The following is a 26,172-nucleotide window of genomic DNA, read 5'->3' on the forward strand; positions in this document are numbered from 1 at the left end:
CACTGTCACTCAGTAACCCCTTCAACCCCCAATCCAGCTCCCTCACACTGTCACTCATTAACCCGTCAACCCCCAATCCAGCTCCCTCACACTGTCACTCATTAACCCTTCAACCCCCAATCCAGCTCCCCCACACTGTCACTCAGTAACCCCGTCAACCCCCAATCCAGCTCCCTCACACTGTCACTCAGTAACCCCGTCAACCCCCAATCCAGCTCCCTCACACTGTCACTCAGTAACCCCTTCAACTCCCAATCCAGCTCCCCCACACTGTCACTCAGTAACCCCTTTAGCTCCCAATCCAGCTCCCTCACACTGTCACTCATTAACCCCGTCAACCCCCAATCCAGCTCCCTCACACTGTCACTCAGTAACCCCTTCAACACCAATCCAGCTCCCTCACACTGTCACTCAGTAACCCTTCAACCCCCAATCCAGCTCCCTCACATTGTCACTCAGTAACCCTTCAACCCCCAATCCAGCTCCCTCACACTGTCACTCAGTAACCCTTCAACCCCCAATCCAGCTCCCTCACACTGTCACTCAGTAACCCTTCAACCCCCAATCCAGCTCCCTCACACTGTCACTCAGTAACCCTTCAACCTCCAATCTAGCTCCCTCACACTGTCACTCAGTAACCCTTCAACCCCCAATCCAGCTCCCTCACATTGTCACTCAGTAACCCTTCAACCCCCAATCCAGCTCCCTCACACTGTCACTCAGTAACCCTTCAACCCCCAAACCAGCTCCCTCACACTGTCACTCAGTAACCCTTCAACCTCCAATCCAGCTCACTCACACTGTCACTCAGTAACCCCTTCAGCCCCCAATCCAGCTCCCTCACACTGTCACTCAGTAACCCCTTCAACCCACAATCCAGCTCCCTCACACTGTCACTCAGTAACCCCTTCTGCCCCCAATCCAGCTGCCCAACACTGTCACTCCGTAACCTCTTCAGCCCCCAATCCAGCTCCATCACAGTAACTCAGTAACCCCTTTAGCCCCCAATCCAGCTCCCTCACACTGTCACTCAGTAACCCTTCAACCCCCAATCCAGCTCCCTCACACTGTCACTCAGTAACCCCGTCAACCCCCAATCCAGCTCCCTCACACTGTCACTCAGTAACCCCGTCAACCCCCAATCCAGGTCCCCCACACTGTCACTCAGTAACCCCGTCAACCCCCAATCCAGCTCCCCCACACTGTCACTCAGTAACCCCTTCAGCCCCCAATCCAGCTCCATCACAGTAAATCAGTAACCCCTTCAGCCCCCAATCCAGCTCCCTCACACTGTCACTCAGTAACCCTTCAGCCCCCAATCCAGCTCCCTCACACTGTCACTCAGTAACCCCTTCAACCCCCAATCCAGCTCCCTCACACTGTCACTCAGTAACCCCTTCAACGCCCAATCCAGCTCCCTCACACTGTCACTCAGTAACCCCTTCAACACCAATCCAGCTCCCTCACACTGTCACTCAGTAACCCTTCAACCCCCAATCCAGCACCCTCACACTGTCACTCAGTAACCCTTCAACCCCCAATCCAGCTCCCTCACACTGTCACTCAGTAACTCCATCAACCCCCAATCCAGCTCCCTCACTGTCACTCAGTAACCACTTCAACCCACAATCCAGCTCCCTCACACTGTCACTCAGTAACCCTTCAACCTCCAATCCAGCTCCCTCACAGTCACTCAGTAACCACTTCAACCCCCAATCCAGCTCCCTCGCACTGTCACTCAGTAACCCTTCAACCCCAAATCCAGCTCCCTCACACTGTCACTCAGTAACCCCAACAACCCCCAATCCAGGTCCCCCACACTGTCACTCCGTAACCCTTCAACCCCCAATCCAGCTCCCTCACAATGTCACTCAGCAACCCCTTCTACCCCTAATCCAACTCCCCCACACTGTCACTCAGTAACCCCGTCAACCCCCAATCCAGCTCCCTCACACTGTCACTCAGTAACCCCGTCAACCCCCAAACCAGCTCCCCCACACTGTCACTCAGTAACCCTTCAACCCCCAATCCTGCTCCCTCACACTGTCACTCAGTAACCACTTCAACCCCCAATCCAGCTCCCTCACACTGTCACTCAGTAACCCTTCAACCCCCGATCCAGCTCCCTCACACTGTCACTCAGTAACCCTTCAACCCCCAATCCAGCTCCCTCACACTGTCACTCATTAACCCCTCAACCCCCAATCCAGCTCCCTCACACTGACACTCAGTAACCCTTCAACCCCCGATCCAGCTCCCTCACACTGTCACTCAGTAACTCCGTCAACCCCCAATCCAGCTCCCCCACACTTTCACTCATTAACCCTTCAACCCCCAATCCAGCTCCCTCACACTGTCACTCAGTAACCCCGTCAACCCCCAATCCAGCTCCCCCACACTTTCACTCATTAACCCTTCAACCCCCAATCCAGCTCCCTCACACTGTCACTCAGTAACCCCTCCACCCCCCAATCCAGCTCCCTCACACTGTCACTCATTAACCCTTCAACCCCCCCAATCCAGCTCCCTCACACTGTCACTCAGGAACCCCTTCAACCCCCCAATCTAGCTCCCTCACACTGTCACTCAGTAACCCCTTCAACCTCCAATCCAACTCCCTCACACTGTCACTCAGTAACCCCTTCAGCTCCCAATCCAGCTCCCTCAGACAGTCACTCAGTAACCCCGTCAACCCCCAATCCAGCTCCCTCACACTGTCACTCAGTAACCCTTCAACCCCCAATCCAGCTCCCCCACACTGTCACTCAGTAACCCCTTCAACCCCCAATCCAGCTCCCTCACACTGTCACTCAGTAACCCCGTCAATCCCCAATCCAGCTCCCCCACGCTGTCACTCAGTAACCCCTTCAGCCCCCAATCCAGCTCCCTCACAACGTCACTCAGTAACCCCTTCAACCCCCAATCCAGCTCCTTCACACTGTCACTCAGTAACCCTTCAACCCCCAATCCAGCTCCCCCACACTGTCACTCAGTAACCCCTTCAACCCCCAATCCAGCTCCCTCACACTGTCACTCAGTAACCCCGTCAACCCCCAATCCAGCTCCCCCACGCTGTCACTCAGTAACCCCGTCAACCCCCAAACCAGCTCCCTCACACTGTCACTCAGTAACCCTTCAACCCCCAATCCAGCTCCCTCACACTGTCACTCAGTAACCCTTCAACCCCCAATCCAGCGCCCTCACACTGTCACTCAGTAACCCTTCAACCCCCAATCCAGCTCCCCCACACTGTCACTCAGTAACCCTTCAACCCCCAATCCTGCTCCCTCACACTGTCACTCAGTAACCCTTCAACCCCCAATCCAGCTCCCTCACACTGTCACTCAGTAACCCTTCAACCCCCAATCCAGCTCCCTCACACTGTCACTCAGTAACCCCTCAACCCCCAATCCAGCTCCCTCACACTGTCACTCAGTAACCCCGTCAACCCCCAATCCAGCTCCCTCACACTGTCACTCAGTAACCCCGTCAACCCCCAAACCAGCTCCCCCACACTGTCACTCAGTAACCCTTCAACCCCCAATCCTGCTCCCTCACACTGTCACTCAGTAACCCCTACAACCCCCAATCCAGTTCCCTCACACTGTCACTCAGTAACCCCGTCAACCCCCAAACCAGCTCCCTCACACTGTCACTCAGTAACCCTTCAACCCCCAATCCAGCTCCCCCACACTGTCACTCAGTAACCCCTTCAACGCCCAATCCAGCTCCCTCACACTGTCACTCATTAACCCTTCAACCCCCAATCCAGCTCCCCCACACTGTCACTCAGTAACCCTTCAACCCCCAATCCAGCTCCCTCACACTGTCACTCAGTAACCCCGTCAACCCCCAAACCAGCTCCCTCACACTGTCACTCAGTAACCCCGTCAACCCCCAATCCAGCTCCCTCACACTGTCACTCAGTAACCCTTCAACCCCCAATCCAGCTCCCCCACACTGTCACTCAGTAACCCCGTCAACCCCCAATCCAGCTCCCTCACACTGTCACTCAGTAACCCCGTCAACCCCCAATCCAGCTCCCTCACACTGTCACTCAGTAACCCCGTCAACCCCCAATCCAGCTCCCTCACACTGTCACTCAGTAACCCCGTCAACCCCCAATCCAGCTCCCTCACACTGTCACTCAGTAACCCCGTCATTCCTGATTCCTGAAGAAGGGCCTGTGCCCGAAACGTCGAATCTCCTGTTCCCTGGATGCTGCCTGACCTGCTGTGCTGTTCCAGCAATAAAGTTTCAACACTCAGTAACCCCTTCAACTCCCAATCCAGCTCCCCCACACTGTCACTCAGTAACCCCTTTAGTTCCCAATCCAGCTCCCTCACACTGTCACTCAGTAACCCCGTCAACCCCCAATCCAGCTCCCTCACACTGTCACTCAGTATCCCCTTCAACCCCCAATTCAGCTCCCTCACACTGTCAGTCATTAACTCTTCAACCCCCAATCCAGCTCCCTCACACTGTCACTCAGTAACCCTTCAACCCCCAATCCAGCTCCCTCACACTGTCACTCATTAACCCTTCAACCCCCAATCCAGCTCCCCCACACTGTCACTCATTAACCCCTTCAACCCCCAATCCAGTGCCCTCACACTGTCACTCAGTAACCCCTTCAACCCCCAATCCAGCCCCCTCACACTGTCACTCAGTAACTCCCCTTCCCCCAGTGCCCTGTGTTACTGACTGTATCTCTACTGATGTTAGTCCAGCTCCCTCACACTCGTTCAGTAACCTCCTCCCCTGAGCTCACACTCGGCCTGTTCCAACTCTCGCTCAGTGTGCTCACACTCGATCTGTTCCCACGCTCAGTCAGTTTGCTCACACTCGGTCTGTTCCACTCTTAGTCAGTGTGCTCACACTCGGTCTGTTCCCACTGTCGGACAGTTTGCTCACACTCAGTCAATTCACGCTCTCGCTCAGTGTGCTCACAGTCAGTGTGTTCACACACTCGGTCAGCGTACTCGCACTCAGTCTGTTCTCACTCTCGCTCAGTGTGCTCACACTCAGTCTTTCACACTCTCGCTCAGTGTGCTCACACGCGGTCTGTTCCCACTCTCGCTCAGTGTGTTCACACTCAGTCTTTCACACTCTCGCTCAGTGTGCTCACACGCGGTCTGTTCCCACTCTCGCTCAGTGTGTTCACACTCAGTCTTTCTCACTCTCGCTCAGTGTGCTCACACTCTGTCTGTACCCACTCTCGCTCAGTGTGCTCACACTCAGTCTCTCACACACTCAGTCAGTGTGCTCACACTCAGTCTGTTCCCACTCTCGCTCAGTATGCTCACACTCAGTGTGTTCACGCTCTCGGTCAGTGTGCTCACACTCAGTCTGTTCCCGCTCTCGCTCAGTGTGCTCACAGTCTATCACGCTCTCGCTCTGTGTGTTCCCACTGTCGGTCAGTTTGCTCACACTCAGTCTGTTCCCGCTCTTGCTCAGTGTGCTCACACTCAGTCTGTTCCCGCTCTCGCTCAGTGTGCTCACACTCGGTCTGTTCCCACTCTCGCTCAGTGTGCTCACACTCGGTCTGTTCCCACTCTCGCTCAGTGTGCTCACACTCGGTCTGTTCCCACTCTCGCTCAGTGTGCTCACACTCGGTCTGTTCCCACTCTCGCTCAGTGTGCTCACACTCGGTCTGTTCCCACTCTCGGTCAGTGTGCTCATACTCAGTCTGTTCCCACTCTCGCTAAGTATGCTCACACTCAGTGTGTTCACACTCTCGGTCAGTGTGCTCACACTCAGTCTATCACGCTCTCGCTCAGTGTGTTCCCACTGTCGGTCAGTTTGCTCACACTCAGTCTGTTCCCGCTCTCGCTCAGTGTGCTCACACTCGGTCTGTTCCCACTCTCGCTCAGTGTGCTCACACTCGGTCTGTTCCCACTCTCGCTCAGTGTGCTCACACTCGGTCTGTTCCCACTCTCGCTCAGTGTGCTCACACTCGGTCTGTTCCCACTCTCGCTCAGTGTGCTCACACTCGGTCTGTTCCCACTCTCGGTCAGTGTGCTCACACTCGGTCTGTTCCATTCTCAGTCAGTGTGCTCACTCTCAGTCTGTTCATGCTCTTGCTCTGTGTGCTCACACTCGGTCTGTTCCCACTCTCGCTCAGTGTGTTCACGCTCTTGGTCAGTGTGCTCACACTCAGTCTTTCACGCTCTCGCTCAGTGTGCTCACACTCGGTCTGTTCCTACTCTCGCTCAGTGTGCTCACACTCAGTCTTTCAAACTCTCGGTCAGTGTGCTCACACTCGGTCTGTTCCCACTGTCGGTCAGCTTGCTCACACTGTCAATTCACGCTCTCAGTCAGTGTGCTAACAGTCAGTGTGCTCACACACTCGGTCAGCGTGCTCGCACTCAGTGTGTTCCCACTCTCGCTCAGTGTGCTCACACCCAGTAAATTCACGCTCTCGCTCAGTGTGCTCACACTCAGTCTGTTCCCACTCTGGCTCAGTGTGCTCACGCTCTTGGTCAGTGTGCTCACACTCAGTCTTTCTCACGCTCGCTCAGTGTGCTCACACTCGGTCTGTTCCCGCTCTCGGTCAGTGTGTTCACATTCAGTCTGTTCACGCTCTCGCTTAGTGTGCTCACACTCAGTCTGTTCCCACTCTCGGTCAGTGTGCTCACACTCAGTCTGTTCCCGCTCTCGCTCAGTGTGCTCACGCTCTTGGTCAGTGTGCTCACACTCAGTCTTTCTCACGCTCGCTCAGTGTGCTCACACTCGGTCTGTTCCCGCTCTCGGTCAGTGTGCTCACACTCAGTCTGTTCCCACTCTCGGTCAGTGTGCTCACACTCAGTCTGTTCCCACTCTCGGTCAGTGTGCTCACACTCAGTCTGTTCCCACTCTCGGTCAGTGTGCTCACACTCAGTCTGTTCCCGCTCTCGGTCAGTGTGCTCACACTCAGTCTGTTCCCACTCTCGGTCAGTGTGCTCACACTCAGTCTGTTCCCACTCTCGGTCAGTGTGCTCACACTCAGTCTTTCTCACGCTCGCTCAGTGTGCTCACACTCGATCTGTTCCCACTCTTGGTCAGTGTGCTCACACTCAGTCTGTTCCCGCTCTCGGTCAGTGTGTTCACACTCAGTCTGTTCCCGCTCTCGGTCAGTGTGTTCACACTCAGTCTGTTCCCGCTCTCGGTCAGTGTGTTCACACTCAGTCTGTTCCCGCTCTCGGTCAGTGTGTTCACACTCAGTCTGTTCCCACTCTCGGTCAGTGTGCTCACACTCAGTCTGTTCCCGCTCTCGGTCAGCGTGCTTACACTCAGTCTGTTCATGCTCTCGCTCAGTGTGCTCACGCTCAGTCTTTCACGCTCTCGCTCAGTGTGCTCACACTCGATCTGTTCCCACTCTCGCTCAGTGTGCTCACACTCGATCTGTTCCCACTGTCGGTCAGTTTGCTCACACTCAGTCTGTTCCCGCTCTCGCTCAGTGTGCTCACACTCAGTCTGTTCCCGCTCTCGGTCAGTGTGCTCACACTCAGTCTGTTCCCACTCTCGGTCAGTGTGCTCACACTCAGTCTGTTCCCACTCTCGGTCAGTGTGCTCACACTCAGTCTTTCTCACGCTCGCTCAGTGTGCTCACACTCGATCTGTTCCCACTCTTGGTCAGTGTGCTCACACTCAGTCTGTTCCCGCTCTCGGTCAGTGTGTTCACACTCAGTCTGTTCCCGCTCTCGGTCAGTGTGTTCACACTCAGTCTGTTCCCGCTCTCGGTCAGTGTGTTCACACTCAGTCTGTTCCCACTCTCGGTCAGTGTGCTCACACTCAGTCTGTTCCCGCTCTCGGTCAGCGTGCTTACACTCAGTCTGTTCATGCTCTCGCTCAGTGTGCTCACGCTCAGTCTTTCACGCTCTCGCTCAGTGTGCTCACACTCGATCTGTTCCCACTCTCGCTCAGTGTGCTCACACTCGATCTGTTCCCACTCTCGGTCAGTGTGCTCACACTCGATCTGTTCCCACTGTCGGTCAGTTTGCTCACACCCAGTCAATTCACGCTCTCAGTCAGCGTGCTCACACTCAGTGTGTTCACAGACTCGGTCAGCGTGCTTACACTCAGTCTGTTCATGCTCTCGCTCAGTGTGCTCACGCTCAGTCTGTTCCCACTCGCTCAGTGTGTTCACACTCAGTGTGTTCACGCTCTCATTCAGTGTGCTCACACTCAGTGTGTTCACGCTCTCGCTCAGTGTGCTCACACTCAGTCTGTTCGCACTCTCGCTCAGTGTGCTCACACTCAGTCTGTTCGCACTCTCGCTCAGTGTGCTCAACTCAGTCTGTTCTAACTCTTGGTCAGTGTGCTCAACTCAGTCTGTTCTAACTCTTGGTCAGTGTACTCACACTCGGTCTTTCACACTTTCAGTCAGTGTGCTCACACTCAGTCTGTTCACGCACTTGGTCAGTGTGCTCAACTTGGTCTGTTCTCGCTCTCACTCAGTGTGCTCACACACAATGTGTTCACGCTCTTGCTCAGTGTGCTCACACTCAGTCTGTTCCCACTCTCGCTCAGTGTGCTCACACTCAGTCTGTTCCCACTCTCGCTCAGTGTGCTCACACTCAGTCTGTTCACGCTCTCGCTCAGTGTGCTCACACTCTCCAGTCGTGAATTCACACTCACTCTGAGCTAATACTGGCAGTTAATGAGGTTAACAATAAACAAGTGAAGTGATGAATCATTTGGCACTGACTGGAATAACTGAAGCATTTTGGGTAAAGATTCCTCTTCTGTCCTATTGGATTACCATAAGAGGAAGAGAGGGTGTTGCTTGGAGCTGTCCTCCCTCCGTTCCTCCCCAGTTTGCCTGTCGTTAACGATGATCATTGCCACACTCTCTTCAGGCAGCTGCCTCTCCCAATTCCTCTGGGGCTCCTGCAATCATTTCTAACCATTCAGATATTGTGGAATCTGCCTGAATTTACAACACGGGCAAGGACTCAGCCTTTATCTCTTCATGACTTTCATTCTCTCTCACAGTCTCTTATTTTCTCTCTCTCTCTCTCTTTCGCTTGCTCTCTTGTTGTTGTCTAACCTTTCCCGCTCACTCTCTTTAATTTTCTGTTTCCCTTTATGTTTTCTTTACACTCCCTCCGTTCATAAAAATACTAAGTCTGAAGCCACACGACACCAGGTTATAGTTGAACAGGTTTATTTAAAATCACCAGCTTTCAGAGCTGAACTTAACCTCACCTGATGAAGGGGCAGCGCTCTGAAAGCCTGTGATTTTAAATAAACCTGTTCGATTGGAACCTGGTGTCGTGTGGCTTCTGACTTTGCCCACCCCAGTCCAACATCAGTCCGTCATATTTCTAACCTTTTGTTTAATCATTGAGCAGGTATTTGACTTTGTTTTCAGAACAGGTGAAAGTATTCGCTGTTCAAAACATGGCTTTACCCAGATAAGGATTAGGATAGACATGCTCCTTGGATTGTTTCCCTCAGTCTCTCTTGTTGTTTTTATTTTTTCTCTCTTTATATCTTTTAAATCCCTGTATCATTCCCTTCGTGACAAATCCGAAGTGATTCCCAAATGACCCATTGTACGATCTATCTCTATCCTCCTGTCCCCTTTGTTCTCCCTTAGTCTTCATCTGAATACTTTAGCTGCCTCATTTACCTCTCTACAAACCCCAGGTTTTACACTCCATGTAACGTTGTCCTTGTGAAGTTAAGCCCGGATCTTATGTCCCCAGCCTGGACAGTTTCCACCAGTTTCCTCTGCCCAAAAGTGAATGCAATATTTGAAGTGCATTTATCTAGCCTCACACTTGATTCATGTTACTCTGCAAACCCCCTGCCCCCCCCTGTTAGTTTTTCCCAGTTGGGAAAGCTGGACCCTCACCATCTTCCCCACCATCCGGCTGCCCCAATCCTTTATGGGCACTAACCTGCTTGTACTTCTCTTCTGCAGCTTTCTTGTCTGCCTCGGCCTGCTCTGCTCGGTCGATGGCATTCTCCTTATCCAGCTTCAGCATCTGCATCTTCTTCTTGATGGCTTCCATGGCTGTTGGAGGGGTCTGAGGACCGACTGTGCGAGGTCCGGAAACACAGAGGGTCTCTCTGAGGGAGCTTGTGCTGGAGGGAGAGCTGCTGCAGCAGAGTGAGGCAGTGAGAGCCGCTGAGCTTAGCCAGGTTCAGCTCACCCTGCTTTAAATTCCTCAAAGGAAAGGCATGACATTTTTAGAAAGGCTCCCCTTTCTCCCCGATGGCTTGTGCTCCTTGGATTTGCAGGCTGTCTTTGGAATGAGCTGGTGTAATCAGCTGCACTTGCTCATTGCCCATATATGGGACTGTGATAATTCGGAAGAAGATCGAGTTGCTGTATTTAAAACCCAAAGACAGGTTCTGAGAAGGCTAGAAGGTGTTGACATCAACATGACCTCCCTTTTTGACAAATTCATCAACGCCTCGCAAGTCTGTTGAAGTGACTTAAGCAGCAGTGACAATGTTTTGCCAGGGGGATTAGGTTGGCTGGGTTTTAAATGCTTTCCTCTCTCACTCATGTTTCATTAACCCTTTCAGGATAAGTTTGCATCCAAATGAAGATGATTATGGGTTTGAAAAGCCTCTGGAAATAAAAACGCTGGTGAAAACCATGAGGGTGAAAAGCTGCTGTCTTTGTCCGCACTGGATTTCTGTGACTCCAGTTCCACATCAGTCCTAGCAGACACTTTAAAGGCTCTTTAAAATATCTGAGCAAGCCAGTTAGTTTTGATTAAGTCCTTATAAAGAACTGGAGTATTGTTTTATACACTCACTGCCATAATTGGCTGGACAACTTGATGCAATGTCACGTCCTTGTCTCATTTGTCAAAACATACTAATCCAGGTCCACTCTGGAAGCAAAGATCAGCTTTTTTCTACTGTAATGAAAATAATCTGATTTCAACCCCTCTCCCTCCTTCACTCTTGGTGACAGAGTGCTTATGATCCTGCAATGGTTATCCAGAGATAAGAACTAATGATCTATCAACAAGGATTCAAATTGCATCTTTGTCAATTCCAATTCGGCACACTTAATAAGGCACAGTGGCTCAGTGGTTAGCACTGCTGCCTCATAGCACCAGGGACCCAGGTTCGATTCCAGCCTCGGGCGACTGTCTGTGTGGAGTTTGCACATTCTCCACGTGTCTGTGTAGGTTTCCTCCGGGTGCTCCGGTTTCCTCCCACAGTCCAAAGTTGTGCAGGTCAGGGTGGATTGGCCATGCTGAATTGCCTATAATATCCAGGGATGTGCGGGCTACATGGGCTAGCCATGGGAAATGTGGGGTTAGGGGGATGGGGGGGAGTTTGGCTGGTCTGCTATTTGGTGGGTCACTGTGAACTTGATGGGCCAAATGGTCTCTTTCCACCCTGTAGGACCTCTATTCTATCATCTGGTGTTATTGTTGAGATTTTCATGGACTAAAATGATATTAAAACAGGGAAAAATATGGACATAAACTGACTCTAGTGGGTCACAGCTGAGGCACTGTTCATGAACTCAATGTGGGGTTATCAAAGCCACCCAATGAGACATAATATTTCCGAGAGGTGTTCGAATTGAAATCTACGTCTTTTCCTTCCGTTTACAGCAGTATGATCATTTCTCACGTTGGAGATAAAAGACTTGCCTTTCAGTTGGCCAATGTGCAAAGATAATGGAGTCATTCTGGGAAATATAGAAACAGAATTTCAAAAGTAGCTGCTTTCAAGCAGCAGGGCAGAAAGAAAGAAAAAAAAAATCGACAACCATAAGTGCTGGAAGCCCCCCTCTCACTCTCTCTCCCTCTTCCTTTGAGCTTCTCTGATGACAATGTCCAGTGGCAAAGCCAATTAGGAAAACACCAATTCACTGGCATCTGGCAGGAATCTGCTCCTGCTGAGTCACCCACTAAACAATTGTGTGTTCGGGTGAAAAATCCAACACCTCCAAGAAGGACTTTGGAACAGCACAGTCTTTCTGTAACAGACAGATTTTTAAACCTTATGCCTATGTTTGTGTGTGTCTGTGTGTCTGTGTATAGTGCAGTGGGGTTACCTGCCTGATGGGTACCGAACTTGGCTATCAGCCTCTGCTCAGCTACTTTGTGTTGTTGCGTATCCCGAAGTTTGCCTTGGAGGACGGTCACCCGAAGGTCTAAGGCTGAATGACCCTGACCGCACAGGTGCTCCCCGACTGGGAGGGAACACCTCAGCGTTGTGCGGTACCCATTCTCCCATTGCCGTAGTGTCTGCTCGGTCTCACCAACGTATCATGCCTTGGGGCATCCTTGCCTGCAGTGTATGAGAAAGACAACATTGCCTGAGTCGTATGAATACCTGCCGTGTGCGTGGTGGGTGGTGTCCCCAGTATAATGGCAGTATCCATGTCAATACTTTGACACGTCTTGCAGTGGTTGCCATGACAGGGCTGTGGTCAATGTTGTCCTGAAGGCTGGGCAGTTTGCTGTGAACAATGGTCTGTTTAGGGCTTGGTGCTTGTTTAAAGGCAGGCAGTGGAGGTGTGGGGAAGGTCTTGGTGAGGTGTTCATCCTCATCGATAATGTGTTGCAGGTCACGAAGAACATGGCGTAATCTTTCAGCCCCAGGGAAGTACTGAACAACGAAGGGTACCCTGTCGGTTGCAGCCCGTGTCTGCCTCCTGAGGAGGTCATTACGGTTCCTTGCTGTGGTACGTTGGAACTGGCGGTCGATGAGTTGAGCATCATACCCCATTCTTGTGAGGGCATCCTTGAGTACTTCCAGGTGTCTGTCACGTTCCTCCTCATCTGAGCAGATCCGGTGTATGCATAGGGCTTGTCCATAGGGGATGGCTGTTTTAATATGTTTTGGGTGGAAGCTGGAGAAGTGTAGCATTGTGAGGTTGTCTGTGGGTTCGCGGTAGAGTGTGGTGCTGAGGTGTCCGTCCTTGATGGAGACGCACGTGTCCAAGAATGAGACAGATAGTCGAGAGTAGTCCTTGGTGAGTTTGATGGTGGGATGAAACTTGTTGATGTCACTGTGTAGTTTTATCAGTGACTCCTCGCCATGGGTCCAGAGGAAGAAAATGTCATCAATGTACCTGATGTACAATGTCAGTTGGAGATCCTGCAGAGAGAAGAAATCTTGTTCGAACTTGTGCATGAAACTGTTGGCATATTGGGGTGCAAATTTGGTCCCCATGGCTGTTCCGTGTGTCTGGATGAAGAATTGGTTGTCCAAGGTGAAGACGTTGTGATCGAGGATAAAGCGGATGAGTTGTAGGATGGTGTTTGGAGACAGGCAGTTGTTGGTGTTGAGTACTGAGTCTGTTGCCGCGATGCCATCCTCGTGGGGGATGCTGGTGTAGAGTATGGAAATGTCCATTGTTACTAGGAATGTTCCTGGTTCGACTGGTCCATGGGTGCTGAGTTTCTGTAAGAAATCCGTAGTGTCGCGACAGAAGCTGGGGATCCCCTGTAAAATAGGTTTCAAGATGCCCTTGACATAGCCGGAGGGTGTGAAAGCCATTGTACAGAGGATCCTCAGCTTCTGTTGTGACACCTATTTTCTGAGCTGAGATGTCACCTTTAGTCATAAAACCTGAAGTTATCTTGAGAAGTTGACTTAGAAGAAGTTCTGGGATTTACATATTAATGAACCGAAACTTGCAACCCCATTCTAAAAGATGAAAAATTTAACAATCCAGGTTTGTTCACTATATCATTTCAGTTTCATGACACTGTAATCTTTTGCTAAATAAACCTGTTGAGCTATAACCTGGTGTTGTGTGATTTTTAACTTTTTTCTTTCCAACGCAGGAGACTGAGGAGGGATCAAAGAGAAGTGTATAAGATCATGAGAGGCTCGGATAGGGTGACTGCACTCAGTCTTTTTCCCAGGGTTTGGGAATCGAGGACTAGAGGGTATCAGTTTAAGGTTAGAGGGGAAAGGATAAAAGGGAACCTGAGGGGCTGGACTTTTACCCAGAGGGTGGTACGCATATGGAATGAGCTGCCAGTGGAAATGGTTGAGTCGGGTACATTAACAACATTTCAAAGGCATTTGGACAAATACATGGATAGGAAAGGATTAGAAGGATATGGGCCAAGTGCAGGGACATGGGGTTAGCGTGGACGGACATTTTGGACGGCATGGACCAGTTTGGGCTGAAGGGCCTGTCCCTGTGCTGTAGGATTCTATGACCCTATCCGTGACACTATAACTGGTAGGTGAGGGAGGCTCTGTAAAATAGACTCATTCTCAATGATGGGAGTGCCCTGCACATCAGTGTTCAAGCTAAGATATTTTCAGCCAGAAGGGCCAAGTGGATAATCCATCTCTTCCTCATCATGAGGCCTCAGCATTGTGGGTTCTCACTTTCAGGATTAATACACCAGAACTTGCTGTGACCCTCGACAGGCCATTCCCCTACAGCTACAACACTGGCATCTACCCAACAATATGGAAGATCCCAGGTATGTCCTGTACAGAAAAATCAGGACGAATCCAACCCAGCCAATTACCATCCCGTCTCCGTACCCTTGATTATTAGTAATGTGATACGATCTTCAGGGTGTCTACGGGTATCTGCTCCCCTTACCTTTCTACGTGGTCATATTCATGGGGCTGCCCAAAGGCCTTTGGTGAATATCTGCTGTGCATCTTGTAGATAGTACACACTGCTGCTACTGAGCGTCAGTGGAGGAGGGAGTGGATGTGTGAGTATGTGGTACCAGTCGGGTGGAGGATGGTATTGTGCTTTCTGACTGTTGTAGGGGCTGCAACTTAGGCAAGTGGATGGTATTCCATCACACTCCTGACTTGTGTGGGAAATCGGGAAGTGAATTTTTTTTTCTGCAGGATTCCTAACTTCTGACCTGCTCTTGTAGCCCATAGTGTTTATACGGCTGATCCAGTTCAGTTTCTGGTCAATGGAAACCTCCAGGACATTGATAGTGAGGGATTCGGCAATGGTGGTGACATTAAATATCAAAGATGATTAGATTCTCTTTGAGATAGGGATGGTCATTGACGAGCATGTGCATGTCACAAATGTTACTTGCCACTTGTCAGGCCAAAACTGGACATTGCCCAGGTCCTGCTGAATTTGAACACATTCTACTTTAAGGGGTTGCAAGTAGTATTGAACATTCTGATGGTCTTCAGGGAACATGCCCACCTTTTGATGGAGGGAAGGTCATTGATGAAGCAGCTGAAGTGCTGAGTGAATGATCCATAATGGCTTCCTCCAGGGGTCTCCAACATCACAGATACCAATCTTTGATTCGGTTCCATGTGATATCAGGCAACGTGTGAAGGCACTGGACTCTACAAAGACTGTGGGTCCTTACAGCATTCCGGCAATTGGTATTGGAAACGTACCGCCCCAGCCAACCCCTTCCAGTACAGCTGCAACACTGACATCTGTCCACAAATGTGGTAAATTGCCCAGGTATGTCCTGTACACATAAAGTAGGACAGATCCAACCCGGCCAATTACCATCCCACTAGTCTACTCTTCATCGTCAGTAAAATGACGGAAGGTGTCATCGACAGAAGCAGCGCCTGCTCAGCAATAACCCGATCAGTGACGCCCAGGTTGGGTTCCCCCAGGGTCACTCAGCTCCTGACCCCATGGGTCAAACATGGACAAGAGAGCTGGATTCCAGAGGGGAGGGGAGGGGAGAGTGATTGCCCCTTGACATCAAGGCTGCATTTGACTGGGTGTGGCATCAAGGAGTCCTGGCAAAACTGGAATCAAAAGAAACAGGGGGCAAACCCTCCACTGGTTAGAGTCATACCTGGCACATAGGAATATGGTTGTAGTTGTTGGAGGTCAGTCATCTCAGCTCCAGGGCATCTCTGCAGGAGTTCCTCAGGGGAGTGTCCTAGGCCCAACCATCTTTAGTTGCTTCATTAATGACCTTTTCTCCATTATAAGGTGAGAAGTGAGGATGTTCACTGTGCGATCATCAATCTTCAGTAGCATTCACAACTCCTCAGATACTGAAGCAGTCCATGTTCAACTGCTGCAAGACCTGGACCACATCCAGGTTTTCCTTGAGAAGTGGCATGAAATATTCATGCCACACAAATGCCAGGCTTTGACCACCTCGAATAAGAGACCATCTAACCACCAGTTCTTGACATTCAACGGTGTCCCCATCACTGAATTGTCCCACTATCCACATCCTGGGGGTTACCATTGACCACAATCTGAATGAGAACAGTTATATAAACACACTGACTACAAGAGCAGGTCAGAGGCTTGGTATTCTGCATTGTCTGTCAACCACCTACAACACACAAGTCAGGAGTATGATGGGATACTCTCCACTTGCCCAGATGAACTGGGCAAGAAGCTCGACACTATCCAGGACAAAGCAGCCTCTAACACCATGTCCAACAGCTTCCACATTCACTCTTGTCAATCCATCTACCGTTAAAGGCTTCTTTACACTTGATTTAAAATCCTCCCATGCTCACATCTTCTCTATCTCTTTAGTCTCTAGTAGCACTCCAATTCTGGCCTCTCGAGCATCCTGATTTTTCATTTGTGATCCCTGGATGTTCCACCAGTAGTGGCTGTGTATTCAGTTTCAAGGGTTCTAAGCTGTGAACCTAGGAGGCAATGGCTGGTAAGTTTGCAGATGACACCAAAATTGGAGGTGTAGTGGACAGCGAAGAAGGTTACCTCAGATTACAACAGGATCTGGACCAGATGGGCCAATGGGCTGAGAAGTGGCAGATGGAGTTTAATTTAGATAAATGTGAGGTGCTGTATTTTGGGAAAGCAAATCTTAGCAGGACTTATACACTTAATGGTAAGGTCCTAGGGAGTGTTGCTGAACAAAGAGACCTTGGAGTGCAGGTTCATAGCTCCTTGAAAGTGGAGTCGCAGGTAGATAGGATAGTGAAGAAGGCGTTTGGTATGCTTTCCCTTATTGGTCAGAGTATTGAGTACAGGAGTTGGGAGGTCATGTTGCGGCTGTACAGGACATTGGTTAGGCCGCTGTTAGAATATTGCATGCAATTCTGGTCGCCCTGCTATATGAAGGATGTTGTGAGTGACCTTATAAAGAGTCCAGAACTAGAGGGGCATAGGTTTAAGGTGAGAGGGGAAAGATTTAAAAGGGACCTAAGGGGCAACTTTTTCACACAGAGTGGTGCGTAAATGGAATGAGCTGCCAGAGGAAGTGGTGGAGGCTGGTACAATTGCAACATTTAAAAGGCATCTGGATGGGTATATGAATAGGAAGAGTTTGGAGGGATATGTGCCAGCTAGGACTAGATTGGATTGGGATATCTGGTCAGCATGGACGAATTGGACTGAAGGGTCTGTTTCTGTGCTGTACATCTCTATGACTCTGAATTCCCTTCCTAAACAAGTATCTGCTTGATAATGCACCTGATGTCCTTATAACATACCTGGTTAACCAACCTTTCAATCATTAGCCCTTATTTGGCCCATGTTGCTTCATAATGCTCTGTGAAGTCCTTTGGGGTGATTTATTGCACCCTGGTGCCCGATGAATGCAATGTCTTGCTGATGCTGTTGGAACACTCATCATACAGATTGGGCTGCTTTGACATGAGAAGGGTCTATCACTTTCACAGGACAACCTGGGCTGGGTAATAAGTGCTGGCCTGACACTCCTCTCAAGCTAGAAATGTTCACCTTTAAAATCTCACTTTGTTGGGAGTGTCGACCCTCACTTTGGTCAAAATGATGACATGATGGAATCTAGCCTTAAGAAAAATGGTTTAAAGCTAAAGTCTGAAGACAGAATCTATGATCATTCGTGAAATTGTCAAACAAGTAGAGAAATGATCGTTTTATGCATAATTTTAATCTTTTAATAAGACCATTAGCCAGAGGAGCAGAAGAAGTCCATTGAGTCTGTTCTGCCATTCAGTGGGATTGTAGCTGATCTGATAATCCTGAACTCCACTTTGCTGCTTTTTCTCCATAATGTTACTGATTAAAAATCTGTCTCAATAGACTTAATGACCCAGCCTTGACAGCCCTGTGTGGTAAAGAATTCTACACACTGAGAGAAGAAATTCCTCCCCAGTTCTTCTCATAAATGGGTGATCCCTTATTCTGAGATAATGCCCTTTGAACCTGGACTCTCCCAGGGCGGGTAAAGAACCTTTCCACATCTACCCTGGCAACGACCCTTTTAGGTTTCAATAAGGTCGCTCCTTACTCTTCTAAACTCCAGTGGGTACAAGTCCTACCTCCACAACCTCTCCTCATAAAACAGTGCGTCCACACATGGAGTTGACCTACTGACCCTTCTCTGGGCTGCCTCCAATGCTAATACATCTTTCCTTTAATAAGGGAACCAAAAATATTTACAGTCTTGCAGCTGTAGTCTGATTGGTGCCTTGTGTAGATTTGGCAAGACCTCTCTATTTTTACTACTTTCGAAATAAAGACCAACATTCCAGCTGTGATTTAGTTTTCTGATGTATACAGAAGGCCTCCCTAATCCCTCTGTTCTGTTGCCTCCTGCCGTCTTTTCCCAAATTCAGCTCCACCATTCTTCCCGCCAAAGTAGCTAACCTCTCAGTTCCCCATGTTCCAACCGTTAAGCTTTTACCCACCTGTTAACCTCTCTAGATCCCTCTGCTGACTCTTAATGTCATCCTCAGTATTTGCCTTCCCACCCATTTCTTGGCTACAGTACATTGATGTTCCTGATCCAACCCATTAATATATATTGTAAATAGCTCCTGCCCTAGCATTGATCCTTGTGGCACAAAATGATCCCCTTATTCTAACTCTGTCTTCTGTTAGTTTGATCTATGTTGACACTCCAGCTCCAACACCATGGGCTCTTCTCTTATTTAAGGTGCCCAATGTATGGAATCTTATCAAATGCCATCTGAAAGTGCATATACATTATATCGACTGCTTTCCCTTTACCAACCCTCCTTTCTATCTCTTCACAGTGTTCTAGTGTGACCACGGCTGATCTCGTACCTCCTCTCCTTACCAACTTTCACTCCATATTTTCAAACCACTTACCCCCCAAAAAAACTCCAACACAGACAGAAATTGCCGGAAAAGCTCGGCGGGTCTGGCAGCACCTGTGGAGAGAAATCAGAGTTCTGAGAAAGGATCACTCGAACCAAAACGTTAACTCTGATTTCTCTCCACTGATGCTGCCAGACCTGCCGAGCTTTTCCAGCAATTTCTGGTTTTGTTTCTGATTCTGCAGTTTTGTTTTTGCTTTTTATTTAATATTTAATTCACTGCCACTTCTCTTCGGGATATGCTCACCTTGAAGATGTTCTCCTCCACCCTCTTTGACAGGATTTTCTTTCCAGTCTCTGTCTTGTCCACCAGTTCTGAGGAAGGGTCACTCAAACTGCAGCATTAACTCTGATTTCTCTCCACAGTTGCTGCCAGAACTGCCGAGCTTTTCCAGCAATTTCTGATATTTCCACAGTTTTTTAAAAGTTTTGACTTGAGTTTTTAAGTTTTAGAGTTTCAAGTCTAATCTCTTGTCTCTTATATGGCAGCTCTCTGGTTTTATGAAAGAATTTGAGCAGTCAGGGGATTGTACAATAAAGGCTTTTGTTGAATGTCTAGTAGGTTGGTTCTCTGGTGAATGAGTATTTATCCAACATTTGAAACAGTTTTTAGTGCAAGTATTAAAAGTCACAGGAGTTGTGGCAGCCATTTTAACAACCTCTTTCTGTCCATATTTTAGAATGTTGACTGCAAATTCACAATATGACATTGCTTTACCTGACAAATAAATAATTTCCACAATGTAGGCTGTGGTCAGCACTGCTGCCTCACAGCGCCAGGGACCCGGGTTCAATTCCCACCTCGGGCGACTGTCCATGTGGAGTTTGCACATTCTCCCCGTGCCTGCGTGGGTTTCCTCCGGATGCTCCGGTTTCCTCCCACTATCCAAGGATGTGCAGGTCAGGTGAATTGGCCATGCTAAATTGCCCATAGTGTTAGGTGCATTAATCAGGGGTAAATGTAGGGGAACGGGTATGGGTGGATTACTCTTCGGCGGGTCGGTGTGGACTTGTTGGGCCGAAGGATCTGTTTCCACACTGTAGGGAATTTAATCTAAACACATGAAACAAATCTCCAAAAGAGATGAAGATTTTAGACATCCTGACTTGGAAATATATCGCTGTTCTCACAGTTGCTGGGCCAAGTTCCTGGAACTCCCTCCCTAAAGGCATTAAGGGTCTACCTACAACACAGGGACTGCAGCGGTTCAAGAAGGCAGCTCACCCCACCTTCTGAAGGGGCAACTAGGGAGGGGCAATAAATGCTGGGACCAGCCAGCGACGCCCACATCCCACAAATGAATAAATTAATGCCACATCCTGGGTTTATGAATAACCCTTTCATAAATAAAGGGGTTTTGATGGTCAAACTGCTGGTCTTATCAGGTCTCGAGCAGTTTTCAGATTGACATTTCCAAGGGGGGAGGGGAGCCAGTCCAGATGCCCAGGGAGTCAGGGCTGGTATACTGTAAGTGCTGTTAACCGCTTAGTCACATGAGGTTAATGCTGAGTCAGCCACATCAACTGGAACAAACAAATACCATTGTGTGGTCTGATTACTCCATCTAATTCTCGCTTGAAATATGCCTGAAGCCAACCACCTTGTGTGTAGGGCCCTGTTTGAATAGTTTCATCCTAGCCCTCAGCCAATTTTAAAAGTTGTTAGAAGTCCCTTAACTGCTGATGGTTATTTGATCAAATAACCGTTTAATTTATTTATTGTCATGTGTACCTTGTTACAAAATACAGTGAAAAGTGTTGTAAAGTGTCGCCATTATCCAGCACCATCTTAAAACACAGAAAAATAGATCAAAGCATAGAAATATAGAGGCAGAAAAAAACCTAAGAAATAGAGGAAGTGTCCAATGTTATCGACCTTCTCGTAGACCAGGGGCCTAGGGGCCAGGTACAAGTACCCTTTGCCCAGCCGCTGCTACAGTGCATCCTCTTGATCATTTCCAGCAGGTTACTCTGCATTTAATGTATTCTTGCTGGACGACTGACCACAAGTGATGGATATGTATCCCAGCATTGCTGTATCTCATTTATCAAAGTACAAGACTGCGGCTTCAAGGATTTTATTAGGGAAGGCCTCTGATGAATGCTTTTGACTGTAATTTGCAACTTGTACTGGTGCTGAAAATGTGTTGCTGGAAAAGCGCAGCAGGTCAGGCAGCATCCAGGGAGCAGGAGAATCGATGTTTCAGGCATGAGCCCTTCTTCGGGAATGTACTTTTGTACTTGTGGCCAGTTGAGGCTGAATGAGAATCATAGTGAGAGTTCAGAACAGGTACAGACGTTACGCTCGCCGAGTATAGTGTGGCCATTTAGCTTAGCATTGGTGTCGCCATAGTCTTACCTGACTGTAGCGCTGCTCTTGCATTCCAGAGAGACCATTGGTGGCGGTTTAACCTCAGGCGAGGGGAGAGGTTGAGATGAGGGGTCCTTCATGGTAAGCTCAGCCAGTGATGGGAATTGAACCCACTACTTGCACCAAACAATGCTACAGGTATCACTGATGAAGGGCTTATGCCCAGAATGTCAATTCTCCAGCCTCTGGGATGCTGCCTGACCTGCTGTGCTTTTCCAGCAACACACTCTCAAATGCTGTCCTATCATAGAGTCGTAGAATTCACACAGCATGTAAACAGCCCCTTCGCTCCAACCAGACCATGTTGACCATAATCCCAAACTAATCCAGTCCCACCTGCCTTCATTTGGCCCATATCCCTCCAAATCTTTCTTAGTCATGAACTTATCCAAATGTCTTTTAAACCTTGGTAACTGTACTCTGCATCCACCACTTTCTCTGGCAGTTCATTCCACACACGTACCACTCGCTGTATAAAAAGGTTGCCCTTGTGTCCTTTTCTCCTCTCAATATAAATATGCCCTTGGTGTTGAAATCCCACACCATAGAGAAAAGACCCCTGCCATTCACCTTGTCTATACCCCTCACGATTTTATAAACCTCTATAAGGTCACTCCTCAACCTCCTGCACTCAGGTGTATAAGGTGCCAGCCTTCCTTGATAACTCAAACCATCCATTTTCGGCAACGTCCTGGTAACTCTTTTCTGAATCCTCCCCAGCTTGATAATATCCTTCCTATAGCAGGGTGACTGGAACTGGAGACGCTGCTCCAGAAGAGGCCTCACCCATATCCTGTACAAGCTCCATTAGATGTCTCAACTCCTATACTCAAAGTTCTGAGCAATGGAGGCAAGCATGCTAAGTGGTTCTTAACCACCCCGTCCACATGTGACACAAACTTCAAAGGATCATCCTGTGTGTGTTTGCAAATCCTGCTCAGAGTCCAAACCAGGAGGCTGGTTCCAAACCAGGAAGAAAAATTCTCAACACAGAGGCTGCTCCTTCTTACGGATATTACAGGATGTGGTACTCACAGGCAAAAGTACAGGAAACCTCACCTTATAATTACTGACTCAGTCACAAAGGAATCACCAGTCCTGGATTCTGTTCAACTTCGCAATCCAACTTTGTTATCCCTCAGCTCAAAGTTGATTACATTTTGGCCTGCATTCTGTGACCTTTACCCTCACTTTACACAAACTATCAATTGCTGAACATTTCACAGATTTGGAATCAGATATTTCCATTGTGGGTTACGGGACAACAGCTGCCTTATCACCTCCCAGACAGAGGAGAAGCAGATAAATCGATTGGTTTATCTCCCAGAAGGTTAGAATTATATAAACAATCAGTATCATGGTAGCTGCCCGAGGTTACCTGTCTTGGATGTGGCATTAATCAAAGTCTGGAACAAATTGCATCTTACAGACAGCACTTTTTATTCATTATTGGGATATTGGTTTTCCAAGCTCAGCCAGCATTTATTGTCCATCCTTAATTGCCCTGGACAAGTTGGGGGTGAGCTACCTTCTTGAACCACTGCAATCCTTGTGGTATAAGGATAGTCACAGTACTGCATGGGCTAATTCTGAGTCAGGGTGGTGAGTGTCTTGGAGGGGGATCTCATCGGGAACATTGCGTTCCTATGCATCTGCAGTCCCTCGTCCCTCGAGGCGGTAGAGGTGTAATAGCCTTGATATGTTTGTGGGTTGAGGATTGAGGATTCTCGCACGGTTCCAGTGGATCCTTGGAAAAGGCCAGTAAAGGTTTTGTGCAGTCGATGGCCTCTGGGCTAGGCTAGCCACCTCCCCTTCAGAGCACCTGTCCCACTCCAGCGGCTGACACAGTGTCCAAGACATAAAGTCCAGGACAGAACCTGCTCTGCAGCCTGAGGGGTGCGTCAACTGCAACCCCTTCCTATGGACACAGTTCAGCAGCTGCTGGAGTTGAGTTGCTGGTGTATTTGTTGCTACTACATTTCTCCACACCTTCATCGTGCAGTATCCACAGAGGTGACAATCCTTGCTCTGGCTGCATCCATTGGTGGAATGGGCAGTAATGGGAGTCCAATGAGCTTGCACGGGGAGTATCAGACAGAAAAGCAGTCATAGCAAACACAAATGACAGTTTAACGTACTCCTCGCTGCAGTGCGACAAGAAGGGTCACGTTGACATGGGTCTTTGAGATAGGAACCTTTCTCAGCCGTATATCGAAACTTGTAGCGCAAGGGGATTGCAATATTAACTCAAACCTTGTTTCCCTCCCCCGACTCACCACCCCCTCCCAAGTTGCATATTGTGAAATACTTACAGTTTAAACTATGAAGAGAGAAGCTCCTCCCCCTTGTGTAGCCTGTGAGACTTTTGAAGGTGTTGAGGAAATGAAAATAAATCTCACCTGAGACAGTTCTGTGTTTCACAGAGATTCCTAGGAATCAGAGATTTTTAGGTTGAATAGGCCAGGGCTATTTTCCCTGTAGCTACGGAGACTGAGGGGTGACTTTAGGATTAGAATTAGAATATCCTCTATTGTCACGTGTACTCAAGTGCAGGATACAGTGAAAAGTTTACAGTGTCGCCTCTTATGGCACCATCTTAGGTACAAAGTACCTGGGTATAAATCTTAGAGACAAAAGAGGAATAAAAAGAAAAGTAATTGGAATACTTTACAGTGATTTATAGTATACGTTAGAAATATCACATAGTTAAAAGGATAGACATTACAGTCAGATTAACAAATTATAGAGGTTTAGAAAACCATGGATAGGGTGATTAGCCAAGGTCTTTTCCCCAGGATAGGGAAGTCCAAAACTAGAGTGTGTATGTTTAAGGTGAGTCGATAAAGATTTTAAAGAGACCTAAGGGGCAACGTTTTCACACAGAGGGTGGTACGTGTATGGAATGAGCTGCCAGAGGAAGTGGCGGAGGCTGGTACAATTGCAACATTGAAAAGGCATCTGGATGGGTATACGAATAGGAAGGGTTTGGAGGGATATGGGCCGGGTGCTGGCAAATGGGACAAGATTTATTTCGAATATATGGTGGCATGGATGGGTTGGACCGAAGGGTCTGTTTCCGTGCTGTGTCACTCTATGACATCATCTGTAATGATCAATGATGTGGTTGGGATGGCTTGACCCCAAGATTTGTAATCGGCGTTGGCTGTCTGAGGTCTGCTTGCTGAATTTTGCAATTCAAGATGTCCTTAGTTTTACAAATTGCTTAATGCACTTACCCCTTGAAGAGCTTCATGCCACCCACCAGTGGGGCCCACTCCTGTTGACAAATTTAACAACCTTACTCTGGGAATGCTGGCAGTCAGTTTGCAATGTTCCTTGAACGTTTGGTTGAAGGTGAAAGGCTTTCCAGATCATGGCTGAGAGAGTACGTTACAGACTCTGCCTGTTCACCCCACCCCCAGCCTTCATATTCATTTCTGCTTTGTACTCCCTGTCAACCCCATCAGCTTTGAGACTCTCCATGTACCCTCGATGTAACTCTCCCTCTCTCCACTGAGTTTCAAAACATCCAACATCATTGTGTACTATTCCCCCAGTAATACAGATGATTGCCCTCTCACAGTACCCTCCCATACTATATTGCTCCCCACGCCCCACACAGTGATTGAATATTTTCTATCCCATCCTGCCGCTTCCAGTCCTCAGATTAGGCTTCCCTGGTCACCCCCAATACTGCATATCCCTCTCATGCCCTTTTTATCTCTCCACTAAAGGTACAACATTGGCAATCCTCCAACACCACACCTACAATTACAGAATCCCGACAGCACGGGAGCAGACCATATGACCCATCAAGTCCACACTAACCCTCTGAACACCATCCAACCTGCCCCTTTACCCCATCCCTGTAAACCCTGCATTTCTGCAGCTAACCGAGCTAACCTATACAGCCCTGGTCACTATGGGCTAACCACCCTGACCTGCACATCTTTGGACTGTGGGAGGAAACCGGAGCACCCGGAGGAAACCCACGCAGACACGGGGAGATTGTGCAAACTCCACACAGTCAGTCGCCCGAGGCTGGAATCGAACCCGGGTCTCAGGCGCTGTGAGGCAGCAGTGCTAACCACTGAGCCACCGTGCCGCCCGTATCCAGTGAGAGTTGGGAGAAGTTCTATTTCCTCCTAGGCATCTTCTAATAGTTTGAGGTACATTTCACCCAGCTGTGATGGTTTATTTAATCTCAAGGATGCTAATCCCATTAATACTTACTCTCTCCCAATGTTTGTTACATCCACCAGTTCACCGACGCCCTCCTTACCCATGGTGCCTTGCATCACACTGATTCCTCCCTCACTGGAAGGAACATTTATCTAGCCCCCCCCTGGTATGGTGGAACCATCTTCAGCTCCATTGTGCACTCATTATTTACAGCAGTAGCTCCAAGTCTCAGTCCCAGTCTCTGACGCTTGGTGAACACATCAACATACACATTTCTTTCTTGGTAACCCTTCCCATCAACCCCATCTTCTGAGGGTTCCCATGCAATCTGTCTATCTAACTCCTTCTCTCCCCTCTTTACCCCCACCCCAGGCCTATCAGGCCACTATTGTAGACACCCCTCTCCAAAAGGCAGGGTATTGTTGACAGTTAGTAACCCCCCACACCCTGAATTACCCCTTTCCCTTCAATGTCCTTCATCTCTCTACCACCCCTTCTATATCGATTTGCCTTCACAATTACAATCTCCTCTGTATCCCAGCAACGCTCCAATCCTCGCAATTAAGTTCTACAACTTGCCTCTTGTAGCCTTAGAATACCTGCCCTGACTTTGAAGACAGAAATGAGGAAGAGAA

General features: G+C 48.9%; 1 protein-coding gene across 1 annotated transcript in view; it reads right to left on the reverse strand.

The window, feature by feature from the left end:
• LOC122565150 (uncharacterized) overlaps positions 1 to 10,148 on the reverse strand; it is a 103,038-nt gene extending 92,890 nt beyond the window's left edge. Inside the window, exon 1 of the mRNA XM_087975940.1 lies at positions 9,888 to 10,148. Coding sequence (XP_087832066.1) covers positions 9,888 to 10,001 — 114 coding nt within the window. The 5' untranslated portion in view covers positions 10,002 to 10,148. The remainder of the gene's footprint in view (positions 1 to 9,887) is intronic.
• Between the last annotated feature and the right edge of the window lie 16,024 nt (positions 10,149 to 26,172).

Source organism: Chiloscyllium plagiosum, unplaced genomic scaffold (genome assembly GCF_037043375.1).
Source record: "Chiloscyllium plagiosum isolate Xiang-an unplaced genomic scaffold, Cpla_swu_hap1 HiC_scaffold_28, whole genome shotgun sequence".
Classification (NCBI taxonomy): domain Eukaryota; kingdom Metazoa; phylum Chordata; class Chondrichthyes; order Orectolobiformes; family Hemiscylliidae; genus Chiloscyllium; species Chiloscyllium plagiosum.